We start from the raw sequence: 12,248 nt of genomic DNA on the forward strand, positions 1-12,248 counted from the left end.
GGCAGTATGGAAGAAAAGCAAACTTCCTATTGCAAAAATTAAATAGAAATTCTGCATTCCACAACCAATTACTCTTCAAATAACATTTAATAATGGGCAACCAGAAACATAATTATCATTAATATGGTCTGATAGACTGTTACACACAATGAAAGTCAGTCAATCAAATGCTCTGCCACAACTGATTAAAACAAGAAAACTCAGTATGCAATATCTAACTTAGTATGAAATTATAACTTAAAATGATTTTCATATCTATCTATCAAGAAAGATAACAATACCTGGGCAAAATTCAGGAAGAACAGTTGTCTGTGATTTAGGTCAAGTCCAGGAAGTAATTTTTCTTCACCATTCTTTTTAACATAGTTTTGATAGGCCTAGGCAGTTAATGAAACAGAAACATGATGTTTATAATTTCTAAATTTATACATAAACCTATTTGAAGATCATGTGACCGAGTAATTAACCTTTTATATCAGAATCATCACAATAATACATTTAGTTATGGCAACCTTCAAGTATTTAATGGATTAGAAAGAAAACTAGAATTTACTTACAAATACTCTGAAAAGAATAAGATTAATGATTAACAGATGATAAAAGCCTAGCTAATGTCAGAAAATCAACAAATGTTAACTGAATGAAAGGATGGATTTACATAAGTGATGAAAAACTTACCTAAATGTTGTTCTATAGTCTAGCCAGTTGGAAGAAAGAGTAGCCAGGAGAATCTGTAATTGCTATACTGGGCTGGGTTATCACTCTCAGTAAAAAGAAACTCACAACAGATTTCATTTGAGAGATTCTTGCAGAAAGTTAACAGAGTCTCCTGAGATTCCTAAGAGGTTTACCACCATATGATTCTAAGAATAAGGATGAGCAATTATGGCCCCTGAAGACAGGGCCATAAAGTGAACCTCAGTCACCCCACGAAGAAGGAATTTAGATTACTGGAATGTCAGGAAATGTCCTTAATTATTAAGGATTTGTAGACACTATTGGAAAATATAGTTTTCCACTACAAAATATACTTAAGAATGGGATTGACAACAAATTTCTGAGATGTGTTAGCTTTAATTGAATACAAAGAAAGGTGATAATTAGATACACAGAAGATATATTTCATTTCTTCTTGCTTGCCATCAACACAGATCTTCTGCATCTCTAATGTGCAAAGATGCTGGGGATATAGGAAAGACGAACCTACTCCTCTGAGGGAGTTCACAATCTACCAGGGAGTATTACATGGCAAGACTTCATATATAATAATATATTTGCACAATTGTAATTTGCTTCATTATTATAAACCTGTACTTGTTCTACATGAGGAGCTCCATGGAAGTATCCTTAACTCAGACTTTGGCCAAATTTTTACAGCGGTGATTCTCAATCGGGGTGTGTATTAGAATCACCATGGAGTATTAAAAGGGTCAATGCCTTCCACTTCCAGGTAAGATGGAGTGGCTGAGACTGAATTTATCCTTCCACTGAAACAACCAAATGATAGACAAAATTTACTAAGCAATGGTTTGCATGACACTAGACATCAGGCAAACACTGATCTCTAGGAGATGGTCAACAAGAGGAGCCCTGTGACTGCTCCAGCTTATAACTTGAGCACTCCGGACCACAAAATAGAGCAGGAAACCCCAGGAGCCTGGTGGACTTCTTGAATGGATGAGGAAAAGGCACTGAGAATTCAAGGACACCAAGGACAGGGTGAAGAGGAGAAAATGCAGAGAAAGAGACTCAAATATCCCCTCAATATTCAGCCGAGTACCTGAGCATACATGTGGGCAAACTATCCAAGGCTAGGGAGGGAACTGCAGGGAAGGATTAGAGATGAAATGTCTGGTACTCACATGACACAAGCCTGGAAGACCGCTAGGTTCACACAGTAGGGTGTTGCTCAGCAGTGAAGAACTATCCCTAGACTGAGCACGACCCCAGATGTACCTAACACGATGTAAAAGCAAGATCTAAAAGGATCTAGCCACTTCTGAGGGATTTAACTGCACCGCAAAATAAAGCTCAAGAATATTAACAGGAGAACAAAAATTTTCTCCACCCAAAGATGTAAAATGTACAATGTCTGGCATCCAGTTTAAAAAAAAAAAATCAAATATTCAAAGAAGCAGTAATCTACCATCCCCCAGGACTTGGCTGGGATTCATTCTTTTGGAAAATTTTCAGTCAGATTTATCTCCCAAGCCTCACACTTTGATCATCCTGGGTCACTGCCAATTCACAGGCCTCACCAGTCACCTCGTCCGCATTGTTCTGATTATTCCTTCTTCCTGACCCACCCGCTAAGATTCTTCTCCCCTCCAACCCAAACATCTCTGTGGTGAACAAATAACACTACATCTTCCTCCACTACAGTGAATATTCCATCCATCATGTCAGTAGCCTGATTCTATCTTGTGGACACCTTATCCCCTGTGCCCTCTCAAGTAGCCTCTGCCTTTTTCTCCCACATGTGGGCTGTCTCAGGGTTGGGAAAACAACTCAAAATCATACTCACTCCATCTTTACTTCCAAGACCATTATTCCCCCACTCTTTTGTGAAAAACTCTACTTTTTCTTGTGCACATAGTATCTGCTAGGCCACCTTTAATCCTGGTTCAAGTCATCAAATAATGGCATCTTTTATAAAGGGTTTGAAGCTGGATTTCTAGCACCAAGAATAGTGCCAAACACAGAGTGAAGGCCTCAGAAAGTATTGTTGAATGCAAGCCTAAATGAGATTCTAAGGGATATTCCAGCAATATACTCCTCTGTGTTTATGGTATGGACCATTACAAGGCCACATGCAGGAACCATATCACTTCAGTCCTTCACTATCACTGTAATTGGACTGGGTTTATGTTGATTAATCTTCCCAAATACTGCTTCACCTGCCAAGAAACTGAGGGTCCTGCTCAGTACATCAATGAATGATTCTATAATAAACCTTTTTGTAGACCATCTTTTCTAAAAAACTATCTCAGAGATTATTTCTTAGAAAAATGTTGCTTCCTCTATGGAACTTGCATACCTCCTCAATTCTGCCATTATAATATTCTGTTTCCTTTTCTCCTTAGTCTCTTTGAAGTTTAGAGAATGGTATTCAGCTCAATCCTATCAACTGTATTGCCCCTTCTTATTAGCATATTTATAATCCCCTTTCTCCTTGTGTATTTTCAATTTTCTATTGTTACAAGTACCTTTTGCAAAAGGCTTTAAAATGAATGATCAAATGTGATCAATATGCACTCTAACCACTAAAATGGAAAGAAAATATTATTACTCACTCTGTATGCTTGGCCAATACCACCATTATCAGCAATGTTTTCTCCCAGGGTATTAATTCCATTGAGCTGTTAAAAAAAACAAAAGACACTTAAAGATCCTTAACTATGTTTGGATTGTTAAGAAAGCATCAGTAGTTCACTTAAGATTGAATACAACTTTTCAAGAGAAGGCTGACGACATACATGCTGTCCGTTTGCTAGGTCCCAGGAGAAGTTCCCATACTGGTACACCATGCACTGGGATAGGTCTTTAAAATTATTTGCAGACTGTTGAGTCCACCAGTCAACGAGGTCTCCATCCTTGTTAAAATTTCTGCCTGGAATATATATTTATCTAAGTAAAATGAGAACTCATTACATCAAGAGTTGCAATAAGATATCTTTAATTCAAAGTGCAAGGACTGAAATACCAAGTATGCAAGAGAATATTAAACTGGACAGATGAGTAGATAAACTGTTCTGCTTTCTCATCTAGGGTTGATAAAAACCAGGTCACTAGGGCTCTCTTTGCTGATACGCCCTAGTATTAATCCAGATTAATCCAACTTCACCCACTTGGCTGTTGATGTCTCAGTCAAGGCCACCAGATAAATACTCCTGAAATCATGACTTGTTTCTGGTGGATGATTTTTGCCTGAACTAAGTCTGTTTACTTTGATATTCTGAGATTTTTAAAGAGGTCAGTATTTCACTATGGCATTCATTTCTTATCTCAAACCCTTCATTAGAAATCGCAGACTCATAGTTTTGTCCTACTTCAAGCACGAACAAAAAGTCACCTTTACCCTTGGAGCTTTCTTGCTGATCCTAACTACATTGATCTTTCTCCTTCTTGATCTTCAGCAGCATCTATATACATTATATGTTTGACACTTGATTTTGTCATCTTTTAAACAGTTACCTATGATGTAGTGAATAAGGTAAGGGCTATAAAGACAGACTACCTGAACCCATATCCTGGTTCCACCAATTCCCAGTTTTGTAACTTTGACCAAGTCTTATGCGTCTCTATATTTTTCTGTTTGAAAAATGGAAATAGTATTAATACCTACCTGTGAAGATTGCTATAGAGTTTAATTGAGTTAACAGACCCTTAGTATATCCCTCAGAGAAGGAAATGGCAACCCACTCCAGTGTTCTTGCCTGGAGAATCCCAGGGATGGCGGAGCCTGGTGGGCTGCCGTCTATGGGGTCGCACAGAGTCGGACGCGACTGAAGCGACTTAGCAGCAGCAGTATATCCCTCCTGTCTCCTTTTCTTCCTCTGTTACAGCTTCAACTCCTACCTCTCTACACATCTCATGTCTTTACTTCTATTCCTCTCAAATTTCATTGAAACTCGAAATCTATTTTGCTATCTGGGGCAGCATGTAAACATTTAATTTCCTACTGTCTGCAAGGCTGTGAACTAGGTGGTAGGTGTGAGACGCAGTCAAAAAGTCTCTGACCACAGGAAGTTTAAAAATCCTGGGGGCACCTTACTTTCTGAGTTCACATCTAATTTTAAGACATGGACTCTGCCTTCTAAAATTCTGGAGAGATAGGACATAATCATGAAATAAGAACAAACATTATCATTAGTATTGATAAATATCAGTGTCTTTTCAATGTGGATATTGTTGTATTCTGTCAGAGTAAAAAGCACACATTGCTAAACCTCACTTTAAGAAAATTCTGATCTTCAAAAGCAACAATTTAAAAGGAACATTAAAAGTGCAGTGATTGTTAGGCTAATGATACGCTGATGAATAAATGTGTTTTATATTGATACATTATTCTAACTCTTAATTAGGTTTGCTAGGGTATATCTCAGGCAAATAAAAGCATCAGCAGTACTTTACCATTGTCATCGAAGCCATGGGTGATTTCGTGTCCTATGACCATGCCGATGCCCCCGTAGTTCAGTGACTTAGGCTGCTGGGCGCTGAAGAAGGGCGGCTGCAGAATGCCAGCTGGGAAGACTAGGAGCAAAGAAGACGGTTACAGACTGCGTGTAGGTTTTCCTGTAACGACAGGCACTGGATTGGCTATTTGCCCGCCAAGCTGCGTTCCAGGATGCCAGTTTCACTTAAATGTATACAAAAACCTTCTGTGACAGAAACAAATGCCAGTCACCTGTTGGTTTTTTAAAAAAGGATATTAAGATGCTGTTATTTCTTTATATTTTATTTATTTGGGGCGTACCGCCAAGGCAAGCAGGATCTTAGTTCCCCAACCAGGGATCGAACCCATGCTCCCTGTAGTGAAAGAGCAGATTCTTAACCACTGGGCCACCAGGGAAGTCCCCAGGCCATTTATTGTTGATGACAGTAAAGAGTTTATCCTGGAGTGCACCATATCTGTGATTTATAATCACAACTGACTGCATAACATCTGTCAAAATTGTTTTTATGCTATAAGGAATTTAGAGCAAGGGAAAATTACCATCTCATTCAGAAGGTCTTTTCTCCACTGCAAATATTTGCAAGAAATAGTTAATAACAGAAGTATTGTTTTTAACGTGTCTAACAATTTATCCATCTACAATAGCTTAGTAAATAAACGGAGACAATCAAAATTACCCCTAATCACATAACCTCTTTAAATTTTCATTAAGGCAAGTGACTATTTTTTTATGGTTGTTTAGTCCTTTATTTTTCATGTCTTCCACAAAGCACCTCAAGTATTAGCTCTTTGAGAGCATAGATTTGTTTGCACGTACATGTATTTATTTGTTTTTGAGTCCATTTGAATTTTTAATTATCTCTAGCACCTTAAATTGGATAGTGCCTGGAATATAACAGGTATTCAGGAAATGTGCTGAATAAATCAATAACTGAGTGAATGAGTGAATTTCCTACAGTGTCCTAAAGACTTGTAAATAAATGAATTGTAATTTTTATATCTACACTGACACCTGTCTTAACTAGCTAATTTTCTATACTTAAGACATTTCGCACTGTTTAAATTTCATGTGTCACACATCAAACTCCTCATTTCCCTTCTAAGCCATTTGACTTTATTATTTCTGCTAATAGCATGTGAAGAGTCTCAGTCACCCACAGTGAACATTTTTCTATTTATCTTTCTTGTCTCCTTTCTTTGTACAAAGTCCTTACATGATCTAGTAAGGAAAAAGTCAGGACTTCCAGTAGCATTTCTTCTGCTTGTCTCCTCCTGTCAGTCCTACTGCCGCCTTCTGAGTTTACATTCTCATTTCTTACCTGAAGAATTACTTAATTTCCTAATTGGTTTTCTTACTTCCAGTCTCTCCCAACTGCAATCTATCCTAAATCTACTGCATCCTACCTGCCAATTAAAGTGCCACTGTCGTCATTATCACTATCCTGCTAAAACACCTTGGATGGCTTATCATTGTTCCCTAATGAAAGACAGCATATTCTTCCTGGCCTTTGTCTCAATGGTGTTCTTCTCCACCTCCCCTATGCGCCCCTCTTCCCTCATAGCATTCATAGTTTTGAGATTTTATCTTTCACATTGTAAAATTTTAGTATCCACTGAAGCAATATGTTCTTCAAGCACAAATAAAAAAATCATTAGTATCAACGTCTACTACATGCAAAGGCCTAGGCTATTACTGCATGGAACATTAAGAGCACAAAAGAAAGGCCCTTATTTTTAGAAACATAAGACCTAGTTAACATAGAGTAGCAAATATTGTTTTTTGTCATTCAGCTGGGGTGAGTATGACCTTAACTTGCAAGTGTTTCAGGGATAAATATGAGCTATTTACAGAAGAGACTTTAAAATATACACTGAGCAATTTAAGTGCTCTTTAGATCTTTAAAAAATATCTGGAAAGTTGTCTTAACAATCAAGATGACTAAGTTAAAAAAAAAACACACAAAATTTTTGTCCTTGGAGAATTCTGATGAACATTATACGTCACATGTAGCTGCCTGAGCTATCAACGGTGCCAAGAAATTATTTTTAGCTTGAAGTATAAAAATTATGTGCAGTACTTTATTAACTTAAAGTGAGGACTATCTCCCACACTATGTACTTTGATTAAAATCCATCCATTATATAAAATGCTCTTATGAAACACACTGTTAAGACTAAACATTAACTATAAAGATCCTGCTGCTTTAATTATACCCTGATACACATTTTTCAGGCAAGTGATAAGATTTTTATGGCTCATATTCAATACTAGTCTTTAAGTTCAACTTTGCAAATCCTGATTTCTCCTTTTACTCTGTCAGCTAAATATTTATGAGGATTTTACTGACTAGTCTTATCATTGTTACTAGTAGACATCACAACTGTTGATAATAACCAACTGCTGAGTTGTGCATTTTTTATGTTCATGATTGTCAATAAGTTAGCTAATTAAATACACCATTGGTCCATGAAACAAGAGACAGTGTTTCTCCCCATGCCTATCCCCTCACTTCCCTGGTTTATTTTTTTAAGGCTGCAAGCAGCTCAATTTTAGAATCTTTGATGTAAAGCTCAAGAGTGCAATCAGATAAAATTAATTTTGGTGGAAAAATTAAACATTGTTTTTATATTAAATGAAATAGCAACATGTTTGGAAAAATTTACTCTTAATTCTCAAGTCTGAAAATAAGAGTCTTAAGAATGAGTAAGACAATTTTAGAAAGTTTAATTATGTCAAGGTAGTCATAGATCACCCAGGCTGAATATACCATAAATTACTTATAAATTACCTAAAATTGGAAAAGAATTTTGTTGTTACTGAGAAAGGAGAATGCAGCAGTAGTAAGACTTCTCAAATGACTTGTCATTTCCTTGGATAAGACTTGAAAGTTTAATAAGATGATTGGATAGTGCCTGAAACTTACAGAGAAACACTTGACAAAACATTCAAGTGGAGCTTTTCTAATGACACGAAAGGTCCCTAAAGTTCTCTGGTGCATTTACACAAGGAAGAGGAACAAGTGAATTTAACACTTTCAGCATGCCGTCCTGTCCTGAAAGTTGACTTTTTGCTTTTGAGAAGGGGCAAGGAGGCATAAAAATTGGAATGTAGCCTACATGTGTGAGTTATGACAAAAAGTGGTGGGAAATGAATAAAAAAGTAGAAATTATTAATATAATAATAATATATTATTAGAATAATTATAATTATTATAACAATAATATAATAATAATATTATTATTATTATTAAAGTAACACCCTATATAATAATAATAAAACAAGTTCTTTTTTTTACCATAACATAAAAAGATCAATCCTGCAAGAAATTACATGTGATCTACTTTAGGGGATTTGTGTGAAGGTGGGAGGGTCATTTATGAGACATGTTATTCTGTACCAACTCTAATTCTGTGATGCACATGATATCAAATCCATTAAAAGAGTGTTGCAAAAGCTACATATCTAGGTATGGATAGGCATGGATAGGCACACAAATACACTGTTATGAAGAAGAAAGTGAGAAATCAGGATTTTCAATTGTTTTTAGTTAAGACCATCCCCATTTTGGAGATTTAAATGAATTGTCAAGGAGAAAATGTACACGTCAAAGCGTTCTCATGCATGACACTTTCCCTTTCTCTGAACTGCTGTTATTAGCAGATAAGCATATGAAAAGAGGTTAGCAATTTTTCAGATTTCTTATTTCCATCAGAGGAATTTACATTAAGCATCTTTAAGAGGTTTTTCTTATACATTAAGAATGTTTATTACAGCCAATTCTTGATTATTCAGATGATAATTGTCCGCTTTGTGAGACGTCAGGCCACTTTTAACTTCTTTTTCCTTTTGCTGTAGCTTGTTTGGTTTGAGGGTGTTAAATTCAAAATGAGAACATACCCAGGTCTTCTCTGCTCAGGTAATCTCTGAGGCAGACCAATTTTGAGCCAACTTCAGGAACAAGGGTAATTTAGAGACAAATGAAGTCTGTCTTGACCTGCTCTAGAGGACTGAGGATGAACATGCCAGAGCGATCTCTTGGGGATGATTCAGCACTAGGTCTGATAGGATCCTGAGCTGGATTAACATAAAGCAGTATCCTTTAGTCTGACCTAATGGAGTTGAGGCTGCCTCACTTTGCCTTGGGAATCCTTTAAAAAGTCAATTATCCTATTTAGTCTAAGTCTTGAATGAACGAGGGGCTTCCCAGACGGCTCAGTAGTAAAGAATCCACCTGCCAAGCAGGAGATGTGGGTTCGATCCCTGGGTCAGAAAGATCCCCTGGAGAAGGAAACGGCAACCCACTCCAGCATCCTTGCCTGGAGAATTCCATGGACAAAGGGGCCTGGCAGGTTATAGTCCATGGGGTTGCAAAGAGTTGGACACGACTTAGTGATTAAACGGCAGCAGCAGCAGAATGAGCTAGACTTCACGCCCGACAGAACTACTGAATATCAAAGAGGTCCTCCAAGTGAAACTCTCCACAGAAAAAGCAGAGGTCTTCAATAATAAACAGTTTCCCTGGTGGCTCAGATGGTAAAGAATCTGCCTGTAAGGCAGAAGGACTGGGTTCAATCTCTGGGTCAGGAAAATCCCCTAGAGAAGGGAATAGCTACCTACTCCAGTATTCTTGCCTAGAGAATTCCATGGACAGAGGAGCCTGGAGGGCTACAGTCCACGTGGTCACAAAGAGTTGGACACGACCAAGCAACTTCCAGGAAAAGGTCTGAATGATTTCTAGGAATACTTTACGAAGGATAGACTGCACGGGTTCTGAGTTGATCGTTAAACAGGTTCTGACCTAGGTTCAGGTAATCATTTTACTAGCTGGGTGATGTATCAGACTAATTTTAAAAGCAATGGGAAGAAGTATCATCAAACTTTAGCTTCCCACTTGATTTTTAACTACACTTAGAAATGAAGGGCTGGACTGAACAAACCTGGAGAAACTGGCTATACTATTTAGAATACTTCCACTGAAGTACTAAATCAGTTGGTTGTCTTTCTTCATACTAAAACCCTTGGGGTGGGGGGGAAATATATCTATTTGTAAGATACTTAAAAGAGAGCTGCAAGATGTCAAGGTATTCCCAGGAAGAGAAAAAAATATATCTTTGTTTTATTAAGCCATTTCATTATTCATAGTATTATTCACTGAAGTATTAATTTCCATGCTTATTTATGTGATATTACTACTAGTGAACATAAATTTTTTTTTGGATCAAAAGTGGTTAAGGAAATTCCACATGGTTCAACCTAGTAAAACTGACTTTGCAACTTTCTGAGCCTCTCTCTTAGAACCTTCTAGGAAAAAAACAATGATACAGAGCAGGATCATCTCTACCAATGCCTGCATAGAGAACTGAGAAAAAAATCAGATTTCGGAAACTTTGGTTCTTGAAACTTAAACCACTTAAGATGCTGATGCTTAGAAAGTCCTAAAGTTAATATAACTTTATGGGGCTATAAGGGAATTTTTTTGAAAAAGCAGTTTGAAATAAAAGTACTTAGCAATAAGATAAACCATTTAGCTATAAATGAGAATGTTATAAAAAAAAAACCACTTAATGTGACTTATACTGATTTAAATTTTGCTATTATAGTGAAAAGAGGTACATGGATACATTTACTTCCAAGGAGGATATTCAATAAATCAGTAACTCAGCCTCAACAGCGCTTTTGTAGGGAATATAATAAATTGGTCATGCAAAGCACTAACGCGTGGGACCAACAGAGAAATATTATACGATTATTTAAGAATAGACCTTACCTATCTGATTTCTGCCTGAAGAGTAAAATGCATTGACTACAGCTGCTCCGCTTATCCACCTATAGAAAACATAAGAACTTGTTACAAAAGATACTGTTATCTGTGTCAATCTGTTCACCACCATAAAAGCATTATCACTATTCCAAGATGAATTTTAATTTTCTGTTTGAAATATGATCAACAAATTAAAATTAATTCACTAGATGAGAGAATTCATTTAAAAACATTTCCACTTCTTGAAAAATGAGACTATACACAGGTCTGCAATCTGTTATTTAATTTGCATAAATTTTTAATGATGGCATCTCACAGTGCAAAACCCATTCTAACGCATCTCTTTGGAAATGGCAATGGATTAAAATTATATTGAAATTTATTTAGTTCTGTGTTGCTGATACTAGGTGACTATGCCAACAATTCTGGAACAGTTGACAGAATATAGAAATACAGGTTGCTAAAATTTCAATTCAGCAAATTTCAGGTTGCTAAAGGTATATTTAAACTTTTTAAATTCATAGTTAACAAAGAGCCTTTTTGGGGACTAAGAGATCCCCTTGACAGGTATTTAGCTTTGGGTAGTGTGCCTACTCTGATTATTGCTTAAAATTTTTTTAAAAAATATGACAGGTAAGTGAATAAAGGTATATTTTTGTATAACGACTGCAAAATGAAATCCAGGTGATTCTTAAATAAATCTGTCTGTCTGTATATGCCATGAATTAGGTTCTCTATTGAACCTAGAGATTTTACAAAACACAATTCTTGACTTCAGAAGACCCTAGTCGAGGAGATGATAAAGAAGCATAAATAACTTATACAAGAGTGAGTGAGAAAAAAACCAACAATCCAGTTCTCCAAACAACAGCCTGAGAGCAGCGGTAAGCTAAAGGATGGAGCCAGTGTTCCCATGTCTTTCTGCTAAGATGTTATGAAGACTGCATATCAACAACCACTGTTAAGCACTTTTGTGCAACAGGAGTAATATCGTCTTGATAGGCTGTATGCTTATATACTCATTAATAGACACATATCCTTATATTGAAAGTGTCAATTGAAAAACTGATACTACTTGAATTCTGATACCTTCTTAAATGTCAGCACACATACACTCAAGACAACCATAAATTGTTAACTAATGGTTGCATAGTTACTCCACTTTTAGGGCAATAATTCTAGTGACAATTATTATCCTACTCATGAAAGGAGTTTACAGTAATTAGCACAATGAGGTTAAATCAGAACTGTTTCCAGACCCTGCTTTGCAAGGTAAGCAGTCCAAAGTCAGCTGCCCAAATCAGCAATTT

General features: G+C 36.6%; 1 protein-coding gene across 3 annotated transcripts in view; it reads right to left on the reverse strand.

The window, feature by feature from the left end:
- Positions 1–12,248, reverse strand: part of MME (membrane metalloendopeptidase) — a 107,317-nt gene that overhangs the window by 12,797 nt on the left and 82,272 nt on the right. For all 3 annotated transcript variants that reach the window (XM_065942209.1, XM_065942210.1, XM_065942208.1), the window contains exons 17-21: positions 10,945–11,003; positions 5,134–5,253; positions 3,477–3,610; positions 3,294–3,359; positions 282–377 (exon numbers count right to left, since the gene is read on the reverse strand). In XM_065942209.1, the coding sequence (XP_065798281.1) occupies positions 282–377; positions 3,294–3,359; positions 3,477–3,610; positions 5,134–5,253; positions 10,945–11,003 (475 nt within the window). The remainder of the gene's footprint in view (positions 1–281; positions 378–3,293; positions 3,360–3,476; positions 3,611–5,133; positions 5,254–10,944; positions 11,004–12,248) is intronic.

The sequence above is a fragment of the Muntiacus reevesi genome, chromosome 8 (genome assembly GCF_963930625.1).
Source record: "Muntiacus reevesi chromosome 8, mMunRee1.1, whole genome shotgun sequence".
Taxonomy (NCBI): Eukaryota; Metazoa; Chordata; class Mammalia; order Artiodactyla; family Cervidae; genus Muntiacus; species Muntiacus reevesi.